Below are 15217 nucleotides of genomic sequence, written 5' to 3' on the forward strand. Positions count from 1 at the left end.
TGAGTGGGGAGGAATAGGCGTTTGTTATTTTTCCTATTTCCAGTTTCCCTTTTTCCCCTTGTCCCCCCCTTAGCCTTCCCCCCCTCACCCCCCGCGCTTTCCGCGCATGGAAAAGCGCTGGGGATTTTTCAAAAGGTGCAGGAAGTGTGGCAGTAAAATCGCCCCTCCGGACGGCCACACTCTGTGCCTACTCTGCCTCGGGGAAGCGCATAGACCGGACTCTTGCTCTCATTGCGCAAAATTCTCCAGGCAAACGAGAAAAAACCGAGCCGCTCGCCTCGCGGCAGCCTTGATCGAGCGAGTGCTGACCCCTCGCGAAATGGCGTCGTCATCCGAAAACGCGCCAAATTCCTCGGTGTCGACGGTCGATGTCGACAAGACTCCCTCCGATGCTGATCGCCCCCTGAAAAGAGCGGGCTCGGCTTCGAGGTCGGATACCTCCACACCAGCCAAGAGGCCCAAGGAGGTAGAAGAGGCTTCCTCGGAGCCGAAAAAGAGGAAGAAGACGGACAAGCAGAAGCATGCCGAATCTGCTTCACGCTCCGTCCCGAAGTCTCCATCTATCCCGAAGGAATTACTTGTCCCGCCGCTGAAGCTACTCGCATCGCCGCGTCGACAGCAGAGCCCACCCAGACTGCAGTCGATGTCGACGCAGATTGCCATCTCGTCGGACTCCGACCACGACCTCGACCCAGCTCAGCGGTCGGTGAGGGGGGAGAGTCCTCTGGAGGTTCAGGCGGAGCAGCGCAGCCCCCAAGACCGTGCCGGAGGCGTCAAGCGGGATCGGTCTCGCAGTCCCCGCAGAGTCTCACCCTTGGTTCTGAGACGTGAATCGGTACCGAAGGACCGATCGGGCAGCTCGCATCGGGACAGGTCTTGGAGCCCCCGACACCGAAGAGACTTTAGAGTGTCGAGAGACAGATCTCCGGAAGATCCATCCCCTAGGAGACGTCAGGACTCGCCAGGGCGGAAGACCACTCCCCCGCTGTCGTGGGACCAGCGTCAATGGCAGTACCTATATGGGTCCTGCCCGATGCCCACGATGTTCCCATGGTTTCCTCCTCGACAACCTGACTGGGACCAGCGCTCGGAGGCATCTCATCGGTCGAGAACATCCTATCGACCGCGGATGAGATCCCCATCCGCATCGGTATCGAAGCCCCCGGTGGAAGACCCTCCCAAGAAGAAGTCACCACCCAAACCTCCTATGAAGGAGACAACGCCACCAGACCCGCATCGGGACCGAGCGTCGCACCCGTCCGAGCAGTCGGAATCTCCCGGGGCATCGCCGAGGTCGTCGGGAGACTCGGTACTGGAAGATCCTGCTCCATCTTCCCCGGAAGACAGCCCTCCCTCCAACAAGGTCGGTGAGGATCAACCCATTTCCCCTTCGGAGGACTTAAAATCCTACGGGGACTTGGTAAAAAGAATGGCCCAATCCCTATCCCTCTCTACGATTCAGCCACAGCCTGTCATCACGGACACTGTGTTCGACATCGTGCAAAGGGATACATCATCGGCGGTCGCCCTTCCAATGACGACGGTGCTGCTGCATACGGCCAAAGCTTCGTGGGACAAGCCTGCGTCGACGCCTATATCTTCGCGCAGGCTTGACCACATGTATCGCGTACAGGAGTCTACAGCCGACTTTCTGTTCAACCATCCGAGACCAAACTCCGTGGTTGTGGCATCTTCATCTAAGGCCCGGAAGACCCATGCTTCCCCCCCAGATAAGGAGGGAAAGAAACTCGATGGTCTGGGCCGACGGGTCTACTCGGCCGGGGCGTTAGGCCTGAAGGTTGCTAATTACGCCGCATGTATGGGGCGATACCAATACGCCATTTGGGACCAAATCTCCACACTGCTGTCTGGGCTCCCCGAACAAACCAAAACCGCTATCAGGAAGCTTCAGGCAGAGGGCATGACGGTGGCCAAGCAACAGCTCAATTCCGCCAGGCATGCCGGCGACATTGCAGCAAAAACTCTCACGTCAGCTGTCACACTAAGGAGGCACTCTTGGCTTAGGTCCACGGCTCTGCAGGCTGATACCCAAGCATACATTGAGGACTTGCCGTTTGACGGGAAGGGGCTGTTCAGTGCTAACACTGATACAGTCCTGCAGGAAATGGATAAAAGCATCCGCACATCCAGAAACCTTGGGGTACCAGCTTCCTCTAGGCAGCAAAGCAAACGTTCCTGGTCGCGAGCTTGGCCTAAGAAGTCTTTCCCCAAGCAGTCAACTGAGCAGCAGTGGAGGCCTAAGTCCACAGCTCCCTTCTCCAAACCACAGTACGGCAACAAGTCTAAGTACTCCCCAACCTCTTCCCAATCGTCTCGCCAGAAGGGAAACCGACAACCTAAGCAGGGACTTTGACTCTGTTCTCCCTTCTTGCACCCGCCCTTGCTCCTTTTTGGACCGCACCCGGCTCTGGCCTTTTTACAACGCGTGGGCAGCAATAACATCAGACCAGTGGGTTTTATCGATAGTCCGGCTGGGCTATCAAATAGAATTCCAACAGGAACCAAAGGTTCCAACATTCGTCTACACCACTCCGTCTCCGACGCTTCAAAAAGAAGTAACTGCCCTCCTTCAGAAAGAGGCCATAGAACGGGTCCCGTCGGACCAATTAAGACTGGGGTTCTACTCCCACTATTTTGCAGTCCCCAAGAGGGATGGTGGTCTCCGGCCCATCATGGACCTGCGGGGCCTCAACCTGTACATACCACACCAAAAGTTTCGCATGACGTCGCTACCCAGCATACTTCCGTTGTTGAATCTCGGGGATTGGATGGCGACCCTGGACCTGCAGGACGCTTACTTTCATGTAAGCATCCACCCATCCCACAGGAAATTCCTCAGGTTCGCCATCGGGACTATGCATTACCAGTACAGGGCCCTCCCATTCGGGTTGTCGACAGCCCCCAGGGTCTTTACGAAGATCATGGTAGTGGTAGCGGCTCATCTCAGACTACAGGGTGTAGCGGTGTATCCGTACATCGACGACTGGCTTCTGGTGGCCGAATCAGAGGCCAGTCTTCTCCGGCATATCACAATGACTCTTTCCCTTCTAGAAGAGCTCGGCCTGAAGGTGAATGCAGCGAAGTCCTGTCTCCAGCCCTCCCAGAGGGTACACTTTATAGGGGCTATCCTGGACACGCAGTTGTGCAAGGCCTTCCTGCCAGAGAAGAGGGCGGAGGACATCATGGTCTTGGTGCAGGTTTTCCTGGAGAGCGAATCGGTCACGGCCCTTCAGGTGCAGCGGATGCTGGGCCTGATGGCATCCACTACAGCGGTGCTGACCTTTGCCAGGTTCCACATGCGGATCCTTCAGCTGTGGTTCCTGGGGGTCTTCAACTGTGTGCGAGACTCCCCTCGTCGCAGACTATTTCTTCCCGAAGGTGTGCTCAGGACTCTGCTCTGGTGGCAGCACAAGGGCAACTTGTTACAAGGGGCCCCCTTCCACAAACCACGCCCGACTGTCACTCTGACCTCGGATGCGTCCCTGTGGGGGTGGGGAGCGCATGTAAGCGGACTATGTGTGGGCGACAGATGGCCCAAGGACCATTTGCAATACCACATCAACTTCCTGGAGCTACTGGCGATCCATCATGCGCTCCTTTCTTTTCGGCACCTGCTGGCGGGGCAGACGGTTGCGGTTCTGACGGACAACACCACGGCACTTGCGTACATAAACCGTCAGGGCGGCACAGTGTCTCGGAAACTTTGCCTTCTAGCCTTGCGGATCTGGGAGATCTGCAGAGGGATGGACACGAGTCTGGCTGCAGCCCATCTGCCGGGAGATCAGAACGGGTGTGCAGATTTTCTCAGCCGAGGAGGCGCTTCCATACACGAATGGGAGCTCAACTGGACCCTCTTACAACCTGTCTTCCAGAAATGGGGGACTCCGGACATCGATGTCTTCGCCACCCGCGACAACAGGAAGTGCCGGCAGTTCTGTTGCCGGGGGGGGAGGGACCCCCTGTCGTTGGGGGACGGACTATTGCTACCCTGGGACAATTGCCATGTCTACATGTTTCCCCCGATCCCTCTTCTTGTTCGGGTGGTACAAAAGATATACAGGGAGCGCCCGAACGGTGTCCTAATCACTCCATGGTGGCCCAGGCAACACTGGTTCACCCACATCCTGCGGTTGTCCAAAGGAGTCTTTCACCAGTTTCCCCCTGTGCCAGATCTACTGCTCTCAGAGCAGGGACGAGTGGTCCACCACGATGTTCCACACCTCAAGTTGACGGCGTGGAGACTCCCATGACTGCACTGTCGGAAAGGGTTCAGCATGTGCTACTCAACTGCAGACGGGAGTCTACGAGGAAGTCTTATGCCTATAAATGGACCTGTTTCGTTCACTTCGTCTCTGAGACCGGGGGTGACCCCAGAACGGCAGGCCTTCCGGGCATCCTTGACTTTCTCCTTACCTTACTGGACAAGGGGCTGTCGGTGTCCTCTATTCGGGTATACCTGGCAGCCATCTCAGCCAATCACGAGCGCATTGAGGGCCACTCGGTGTTCGCTCATCCTACCACAAAGAACTTCCTTAAGGGACTGCTACGGCTGTACCCTGCAGTCAGGAAGCCGACCCCATCCTGGGACTTGCCGGGAGTTCTAGAAGCCCTTACGGGCAAGCCCTTTGAACCCATGGCCACGTGCTCTGTGCAACTGCTATCTTGGAAGACGGCATTCCTGGTAGCTATCACTTCAGCCCGGAGGGTGGGGGAACTGGCGGCACTACGCTGCGATGATCCCTACCTTCAGTTCCAACCAGACGGGGTGTGGCTACGCCCTGACGTGACCTTTCTACCTAAGGTGGTATCCACCTTTCATCTGAATAAGGACATTTGCCTACCAGTGTTCTTCCCGAATCCTTCAACAGATTCGGAACGTCGGCTTCACGCTCTAGATGTTAAAAGAGCGCTGTCTTTCTACCTACATAGGGTAAAACCTTCGCGTAAGGACCCTCGGCTCTTCATCTCTTATGCTTCAGCCTCGCTTGGACAGAAGGTCTCCTCGCAGAGACTGTCAAAATGGCTGACAGAGACTATCAAACTCTGTTATCTCGTACGGAAGCGGCCTCTGCCGGGACCGGTCAAGGCTCACTCCACAAGGGCAATGGCCACCTCTGCGGCGTTTATGAAGGGGGTGCCATTACGAGACATCTGCAAGGCGGCCACCTGGTCTTCTCCGCATACGTTCATCAGGCACTATGCGTTGGACCTCCGGTGGAAGCATAGTTCGTCTGTGGGCCGTGCAGTTTTGCAGTCGATGACCTGTTGACGGACCGTGCAACCCTCCTCCAGGTAGCCTGCTAGCTTGCTAATCTCCCATAAGTGTGATGCACAGAGACCACGAAGAAGATAAACAGGTTTCCTACCTGTAACTGATGATCTTCGAGTGGTCATCTGTGCAGTCACACTACCCGCCCACCTTCCCCTCTGCTGCGGGTCCGTCTACAGGGCTTTTGCAGCGGTCAGAAGGAACTGGCGGGATGTCCGCTCCTGTCCTGGTGGGCATGCGCAGGGAGGGGAGTGCTTGCGCATGCGCACCAGGACGGGGGCGCGGAAATCCGCGGCTTTGAAGTTACCGATCGTGATCGGCGCCGGCGCCTTCTCCCATAAGTGTGACTGCACAGATGACCACTCGAAGATCATCAGTTACAGGTAGGAAACCTGTTTTTCTTAGAATAATAAAAATCAACACATAGGATTTCAACAGGGCTTTTTACTAATGCCAGTCTTCTCCTACTCACATTGGGGATGGAGGGGTGGGCAGCCTGTACAAAGATAGTTCCTGAAACTCCCCTGTGTGCTTTTAAAGCAAAATTTTCAATTTGTTTCAAAGGAGTATTTTTAATTTCTGTTTTGCTTTTGTTGCTTTCCCTCCTTCACACTCAGGCAATGAATGAGGTTGGTTAGAAACACAGAGCTGGAAGGGACTTCCATGGTCCTCTAGTCCATCCCCCTTGCACAATGCAGGGATTTAACAAATACCTCCCCCTGCCACACACATCCCTAGTGACCCCTGCTCCATGCCCTGAGGATGTATAGCCTTTTTGTGCTGCTGAAAGATTCCACACTCATCTTCCTGGAGGACTGACATAGGGGTTCCACATGGCAATATTCCCCATAAAAATCCATCCCCACAGACAAGATTCTACTACATATCCATCTAAAAACAAATCCCTGTTGGCGAAGGTCCTGCTTCTTCATGCATTTTCCTTTTTGTGTTGTCAATTAATTTCTTCCTTTTCACTCCTGACTAGCTATTCTCTCTTGGCTCTCATGAATATGTCTAATCATCAGCACTTGTTCTCTGATGTAAAGAGAGTGGCTTAAGTACTTTTTTACTTTGTATCAAACCAAAGTTGTTCATGGGATTTTTTTGGCTTGCTACCATAATGGTGCAATTACACAATATCAGTTATTGTAAAAAGATGGGGAGACCTTAGCTGACCAAAAGGTGCAAAGCAGTACTCCTTCACAATGTAATAAGAGCTGATGTACAATTAATTTATGAATGTCCCAAAACAATTGACTGGCTGACCATGAGAGAGATCAAGATTAGCTGGAAAAAGATGGATACACAATACAGAAAATATTGAAGTATTAGCCTGTACAGCACTAGATGTTGGTGACTTGAGCCAATGAACAATGTCTTCCCCAGGGTCATAACATTTATCTCAAAGCCCGTCACTTGAATGTCTGTTTCCCTAGTAAAGAGCAGTATGAAAGAGTATGAGAGAATCAGCCTATGGTGGGTTAGCTAAGCTTTTAACAACTTGTGAACTATCCCTAGCATCTCTGGTGTAGACAACAATGAACAGATGTACAAGGAGGGCAACAACATTGCACAGTCAATTGAAGTTTAGTTTACAGCTTCCCGGAGAATGCAGGAATGTATGATCGTGGGGATGTGTCTAATATGAATGCACATTTAAGAGTCAGAGATCAAGCTTGTGCATGAAGGAATGAAATAATTATCTTGAACAAGTTGTATATGGATCTTCATAAAATTATATGGCTGGAAGAGGCTGAAAACCATCTTATCCAGCAAAAGCTGGGGTATGCACAATTAGCATCCCCAGTAGATTTGTCTGATATAGTCCAGTTACAACGTTGTGGACAGAAGCCAAATGATGATCAGGGCTTTCATGCCACTAGTGCTTGTTAGGCAATGAATACAGTTACTAGTAAAACAAATTCTTGTTGCTCAAACAAGTGAGATCTCTCCATTTATGCCCTTCTATTTTAAAATATACCTTCTTTCTGTCTTCCAGCACCGTTCCACTGTGGCTTCATGCATGCACAGACAGGAGACCGTGGATTGCCTGAAGAAGTTCAATGCCAGAAGGAAGCTAAAGGTATTTTATATCCCATCCTTGATTCACAGGTGCATCCCAATAAAATGGGTCTGCCTTACTGACATGTTTTCTCTTTTCATTTGAGCACTCTTGTTCACAAAGGTTTGGCTCTGATACATCCAGATACCTTTTAACCTAAGGAAGCAAAGGTCTTCCTAGACATCACCAAGATCTTGTTATCTTAAACATTACATGTAAGAATGAAGTTGTACTTCTCCACATTTTTTGTAAACTAGTTCTGTAGAGGACAGTTCAGTTTCTGTGGAGAACAAAACCTGTTTCACCTTGGAAATACTAGTACTATATAATGTTATCATGTTTTCATACCAGTACTATAAAGTTATCATTTCCTGTGCAGAGAGAAATTCTGTTTTACTGGAAAGAAGGGGTTCTGTTTTGTGATATCCATTACATTAATCCATAAGAATTGAGGATTAAAATATAATGCTGATCCATTAGCTTAGATCAAGCCCCTTAATTAAAATCTCAGGACAAATGAAAGTTACCTTCTGATGAGAAGGCATTCCTCAGCACACTTTCATTGATGTCAGTAGCACTTACTTCCAGGTAAAGGAACTCAGAATTGGTAACAAAATTAATTATTTTCAAGTAACTGGTTCAATTCAGATGAAACATGAAATCATGGTTGATTTTAACAATAGCTAATTTGTGAAACTAGAATTCAGCTTGGTCCAAGCGGACAACCGTGTTGGTCTGAAGCAGTTGAACAAAGCAGGAGTCAAGTCGCACTTTTAAGGCCAGCCAATTTTTATTTAGAATGTAAGCTTTCGTGTGCTCATAACCACACTTCAAAAGACGAGGAATCCAGCACAGTGATCAAAGCCATACATAGCTGAGCAGAGCCATACAAAGCTGGTAGGCAGTGGCCCAGAATGCAACAGAATCAGCTTGCAGATGATTATTCAGATCCTGGTTTGCCTTGACAGATTTTGGTTTCATTGCCTTTACTCTTGTCACCACCTTCTGCACAAAGACCTCACTGGTATCTTGGCCTGCATTACACCAAGGAACGAGGCAAGATTCATATATATCATGCGAAACCATAGTTAAAATTAAACCAACTTCAAACCATGGTCTTGGTTCGCAGTGATATGTGAAGCAAGCCACTGTCTATTTAATACTAATCTGGGGGGGGGGGGAAGTTCATCATTGAATAAGAAGTGTATCAATGATGATATCAACAATTCTTCCCCTATTGTTTGTACACTGTAATTCATTCTTCTTGGTTTGTGAATATGCATTGTGAATATATCCAGGGAAAAGGCTTAAGGCTAATAAGATTACTGAGCTGAAGGTAATAGGCAGTGATTTTGTACCAGTAATCTGTTACTGCCACAATTATGTTAATGTAATCTTATTTATATGGCTTCAAACTAGCTCATGAAGCTGATTGGACTATCAAGAAGCATTTCTTCTGTAAAAGTGCAGGAGGCTGAGGAGAAAGAGATGGAGGTGTTCATCCCCACTTGAACTTTTGCTAAAAAGTTTTTGTTTTGAGAGAAATTTTGAGTCAATATATTGCCAGTGTAACAAATTAATTGAATTGTATGGGAATAAATACGGACTACATCATGCTAATTTAGTATGTTTCTTTGTCCAGTGAAAATGTGCATAGGCAAATTATCGTATTCCTCTGTTTCCCCCTTTTATTTAAGAGAATGGGAAGTCCCAGAATTTATTTCTTATAGGTATATGCTGGTTTTCTGCCCAATTAGGGCCTTCAAGGTAGAAAACAAATAAAATAGATTAAAAATCAGTTTTCAACCCAGTCTCTCTCTCTCTCTCTCTCTCTCTCTCTCTCTCTCTGTGTTTGTATGTGTGTGTACATATATGCATGCACTCACACACACACAAAAGGAAGGTCAGTGAAGGTACAGCAGACAAAACAGAAAATTTTTCATCTGCTAGCAGAAAACAATGACTGAGAGGGTTAGACAAATCTCCCTGCAGAGGGAATTCTGTAATTTTGATGCCACAACCAAGGAGGCCATTTCTCGAGTTGCCACCTGTCTAGCCTTAGATGACAGAGCCTCTGAAGATGATCATAATGGTTGGATAGTTTTGTATAGGAGTAAACAATGTTCATGGTATGAAGGTTCCAAGCTTTATAGGGCTTTAAAGGTCAATACCAGCACCTTGTATTGGGCCTAGGAGTAGATGGGAAGTCAGTGCAGATTGGAATGATATGGTCCTACAACCCATTGCAGCATTCTGTATGAACTGCAGTTTCTGGACACTCTTCAAGAGCTGCTCTGTATACAGTGAATTGATGTGATGTAATCTAGATATTACCGGGGCATGTACCACAGTGGCAAGATCTTTCCTACTCAGGAAAGCTTGCAGCACACTCACAAGCTGAAGCTGATGGCAGACACCCTGGCCACCACTGCCACCTGTTCATCCAACAGAAGCTCCAATTCCAACAGCATCCCCAGGCTGTGAACCTGCTCCTTTAGGGGGAATGAAATCCCATTCAGAATAGGAGATGCTTCAGATCCCCAGTCACTCCTTCTGGCCACATGAAGCACATCCATTTTGTTGGCATTAAGCTTCAGTTATTGGCCCTCATCCATCCCAATACTGCCTACAGGCACCTCCCTAGAAACATGTGTTAGAGCGTAAGTGTCATTTTAGGGATGCTCTAGCCATTTGGGAGGTTAAAACTCTGATACTTATTGTACCATAGAGTTTTACCTCCAAAATGGCTAGAGCACTGGGAAAACCATAGAGTTTCCCTGGAAACACCTAAAGCGACCCCGGTGTGCATGCCACCATTTTGATGATGTCACTTCTGGGTGATGTCATCACACCGGCGATGCAGGGGGAGGTTCTCCCTGCCAGCCCAATGTTGGCCGGTGGGTTGGGAACCTCTGGGGTGGGGGATTCGCTGCCCAGACCGGGGGCTTGGCAGCCCTATGTCCATTTGCATATTAGTGAAAACCCAGCTGAAGTTACCAGATGACCTCAAAGATGTTGAAAAGCATCTACAGGTCTCTGGCTAAGGAGCCAAGTGGCAGTCCCCCAGCACCATCTTATGAAATGACCTTCCAGGTAGAACTGAAACTACCACAAAACAGTGCCTCCCAGTCCCAATCCTGAGAGGCAGTCTAGAACAATACCACAACCGATGGTATCAAAAGCTGCTGACAGGTCCAGGAAGGGTTGTGGGCCCTCTGTCATCCACCAGGACAACCAAGGCTGTTTCAGTCCCACATCTGAGCCTGAAACCAGATTGGAGAGGATCCAAACAATTTTAGCAATACTAGGTTAAAGAGAACAGGGATCTACAATGAGTTCTTTTACTGGTTTACAGAGAATGGCTATGGACAAGATACCTCAGTACTCTGCTTTGGTAAACCTATCTGTAAAATGAATTTAAGGAGACCCATGACTTACTTTGACATCTTTGGAAGAACATGTTTTGTGAGAGATATGTGTAAGAACAGTAGTAGTGACAATGGTGACTGTAAGGTTGAATTGCCATAAAAATATATGCCACAGATCAATTTGTTTCTTGGTCTGTGAAGTTGTTCTTAATTATCACAGAAATAACAGATTTTGGGTACTAGCTGCAATTGTGTGATTGCAGGGAAATAAAGGCTTTTTAAAGGGGAAAGCCTTTATATTGCTGATAAAAGTGGGGTTGGGGAGGTAAGGTAAAATCCCTAATAGAACTCCATCAGTTTGTCTGGTCCATCAGAGCCTGTTTGCTGCAGAATGACGTTCCATAGTGCCACACACAGAGAAAAGATACCAGGCCTCCAGAAGGTGGTTAAATTGACTCATTGCCAAGACCATCCAGAAAATTGCAGAGCAGTGAAAATCTCTGAGCCACTATATCCAGTGACTTGTTTTCTGCAAACTGTATGCTGTATCTATTAATACCATCTCAGAACTATATTCATCATGCCCATGGCATGGTGCCAAAGATGCATCCTTCTTGTAGTCCCAGCCTGCTCATTTTTTCCAGAGGGTGTCTTTAAGAGGAATGAGATTGGGGTGGGGGAAGGGATAAGCATGATCCTGAACCCAATAATGTGTCCCCCCCTTCTTTGTCTTTTGTGTGTTTCAGGGTGCGATCCTCACTACCATGCTAGCAACCCGCAATTTTTCTGGTAGGTAACACAATTCTGCCCAAGTTAAAATTTACTTGCCGCTTTTTAGTTTAATGGATACTAATCTTAGAGTGATGCTGGACACTGAGAGAGAACTCTAAACTTCAGCTCTAACTGGAAAAATTTGTGAGACAAGAATGGCCATATTACCTTGTAGTGCCTCTTGCAATATATATGCACATTTATAAATCTAGAGGAAATTAAATCTAAAATAAATTTAATTTTATCTCATACAAGCTTTGCATTTACTTACAGATCTAGGTCATGCAAAAGACAGCTTTAGTATTGTTCATGGATATTCTCTTAGACTGCCTTCCTGCCTCTAATTATAAACATCTACTACACATAAATGCAACTGCTGCATTTTACCAAATACTCAGTAGTAAAAAAGATAGTGGTCTTGAAATCCTATTAGGATGATGTAAATTGAGTTGAATTGAATACCCAGAGTTCTTGATTATGCATTTACTAAACAGCAGGATGTTTCATGGAAGAATTCATGTGAGGGACTTGATGGTGGAAAATTCCATCCTAAAGAATTCTTCCATTAAACATCTGCTCCCCCTCCCCATTGATATGAGAATAAACTGGAAGAGAGACAAATGGTGGAAGGGTGAGTAGACCAAGGTGTGTGAGTAGACCAAGATCACCTAGTAAGTTTCTATAGCAGAATGGGTGTTTGAAACTGGATTTCCCAGATCCTAGTCTGAAGCTCTAACCATTATACCACATTGGCTTTCATGGCTAATGTTGAACTGTAGCAAGCAGCTGGGTGACCCATGAAAGTTGTTTGGTATTGCTGACCCCACTGATTCCACCCTCAAAGGTCGAAACAGGCCTGGAAAAGCCCCTGCTCCCTCTTTTTACTGACTGAAACAAAGGCTTGAAGGCTGGCAATACTGTTGTGGTTGCCTAGCAACAGCTGTTGCGGGCTTTCATTTCATAAAGCTATAGGTGCTGCTTCTATCACTTTTTGGGAGGCAGGTTAACCTCCAAGTGTAGTGTAGTGTTGTTGTTGTCATATATTTTGGATTTTTCTGCAGAAAAGGAAGATATGTGGAAAGATCTGTCGTGTGTCTATGACCTAATTCTCTGGTTTTCAGTATCCATAGATAGGATCATATCAAGAATTAGTTGTATTGATTAGAATCTATAACTGTGCTCCAGTTTTCAGTCTATTTTCAGCCAACACAGAATTAAAAAGTATAAGTCACATCATAGTCAACTGTCTCAAATAGGGCTCCGGTTGTCTAATGTATTGTCAAATTGTCAGTTGTTAAATGCAGCACAAGGGCTGCATTGCTGGCATGTTAAGGATTTCCCTCATGCATGTTAAATTATTTGATTGCAAATTTTTCATATTCAGTAAACTTCTCCACTTTTTACCAACATAGTTATACCAAACCCTGTATATTTTAATATGCTAAGAATAGAGACATATTGGATTTTATATATGCGTCATTCAAATGACCAGCTGTCTACTTCCAAATTTGGGCTACAATTGTGTAGTCAGTTATGCATACTAAAGTGCCATTTACTTAAAACTGTACTACTAATCCAACTACAAGTTTGGTGTGGTAGTTAAAAGAAATTTTGTTCTATATAAAAAAATTAGTAATATATATTTTTGAAAATCAGAACAATCCTCAGACATTTGTATGGTACTTAGTAGTTCATTCAGTTTCATCTAGTTATTGTGTCTACACAATCTCTTTCCATTTCATTGGATATCTTAGATCAGCAATGTGTAGGTTAATGAAGGCTAGATTATAAGCATGGGGAGGAGGATGTGGCCCCTTTGTGTTATGTTACCTATCCCTGAATTATAACTTAAATTTATAGTGTCCAGACAGAGATGGCGTATTAGTTCTTTCCAAAATTCCATATGGATGATACAGAAGGAATGCTATAAGTGGTTGGCATTCAATGTGAGTCATACATTCCGTAGCTCTGGGGAGAGTGGCTGAAGAATGCTTGCTTCTTAAATAGAAAGTTATGTAATTGTTTTTTAAAAGATACTAAGAAAATATGCTATTTCTCATATATAGATCTCCACACTCTGGAGTTTAGTTTTTGTTTACCAATACCCAGCAAGCTTTCTTACAACCCCCTGTTCCTTCTCCACCCTAGGTATGTAGGATGACAGCTGGTAGAGGTAAAATGGCCATTTTAAAGGTAATTGTACCCAGGGGACGCAAATCATTGCAGTTAGGTTCATTTAAAAGATAAACTGTTTTAAGGGATAAGCATGACTAACTATGTGTTGGTTATGGTCTTGCTGTGTATAGCTGGAAAGAGCTGTAAGTTCTTAATTTAATTAAATGCTTATTAATGTCTCCTAAAAAGCCATATTTTATTTTTAATAAATGTGCAGTAACCAGCTGCCAATTATTTTCCTCTCATACGACTTTTTTCTCTCCTCACACAATAACCTTTGTTTGGTAGTACAGAAGTTTAAACTACTGACCATACAAGAGAAGATTTCAGTTTGTGCTTTGGAGACTGTTGTGTAGCTTTTGTGTAGAGAGTGGAATTTATAGGACAGGATTATAAACAAGCAGAATGTCTGACTGGAATGGGAGAAACTACCAAACATTTTCAAATGTCACATCCCCGCTCCCCCTCCCCCGACACCAAAGACACTTCCATGTTGGAAAAGAATTTATAATTTCAGTGTATATTCTCAGACATGACAGTCACATTTCTGGGTGACCACGTGCAATGAGAAACCACAATTAATTGTGTTTTCCTATTGTGTGTACATGGAATGAAACATTCAGGTGTAATTCCTATATGTGATAAACCTCTATGCAGGGTGTGCATTCTCTCTCTCTCTCTGTATGTAAAGTGCCATCAAGTCACAGCTGACTTATGGCTGCCCTAGCAAGGGGCTTTCAAGGCAACTGAGAAGCAAAGGTTGGGTTGCAATTGGCTCCCTCTGCAGAGTCTTCCTTGGAGAATTCCCTTCCAAGTACTGACTCTGCTTAGGTTCAAAGATCTGACAAGATCAGGCTATAACATGCTGCCTGCCTTCATTATATATTCATTATATATGCAGTGTTAATTAAAACAAAAATGTTGGACACTTAGACAATGAGGCTGTGTTCAGAAGTCTAGGTGGATGAACTAAAAGGCTATTGGGAAGTTTATATTTTTAAAAAGAATTAATTGACTTAGCACTCTTAGCACTTACAAAGGTTGCTACTAACAGCAAAGACTAGAAAATTCAAATCCTTTATTGGTTTTCTATTCTCTACCTCCTTAGAAGTCCAGGGGCTTTTCATGACTAAAGCAGTGATTGTTGCAGACAATTAGGTTATCTGGTTCTGCCAAGAAGCTCTGCTTGGACTGTGTGCGTGTGGCACCTCACTGCACTTGTTCACAATCTATTTGAAGGCAGTAACAAGAAGAGGGAGGGAGTGTGAGAGAGTTGCAGTCCCAGGAAACTAGGCTAGGTCTGGGGTAGTGATAGTGAGGGCATAGGGATGGGATGTCTGCTTTTCATCATTGTCAGAATGTGGGCTGCAGCTGTCAGGATGTCATAATTGTAGCACATGACTCCTGCCAACAGGGGGTCTAAAATTAGCTAGAGAGGCTGAGCATGCAAAAGACAGGCAGGCAACTGCATGCTGCTCTTGACTAGAGTCGGATCATTAGCATTTACACCAGAGGCCACAGAGCAGGGTAGGCAAAAGGGGAACATAGGGC

At 46.3% G+C, this 15217-nt stretch overlaps 1 protein-coding gene across 2 annotated transcripts in view; it reads left to right on the top strand.

Moving 5' to 3' along the window:
• CAMK2A (calcium/calmodulin dependent protein kinase II alpha) overlaps positions 1 to 15217 on the top strand; it is a 206655-nt gene that overhangs the window by 159766 nt on the left and 31672 nt on the right. For both annotated transcript variants that reach the window (XM_060240317.1, XM_060240318.1), the window contains exons 11-12: positions 7290 to 7373; positions 11467 to 11509. In XM_060240317.1, coding sequence (XP_060096300.1) covers positions 7290 to 7373; positions 11467 to 11509 — 127 coding nt within the window. The remainder of the gene's footprint in view (positions 1 to 7289; positions 7374 to 11466; positions 11510 to 15217) is intronic.

The sequence above is a fragment of the Heteronotia binoei genome, chromosome 5 (assembly GCF_032191835.1).
Source record: "Heteronotia binoei isolate CCM8104 ecotype False Entrance Well chromosome 5, APGP_CSIRO_Hbin_v1, whole genome shotgun sequence".
NCBI lineage: Eukaryota > Metazoa > Chordata > Lepidosauria > Squamata > Gekkonidae > Heteronotia > Heteronotia binoei.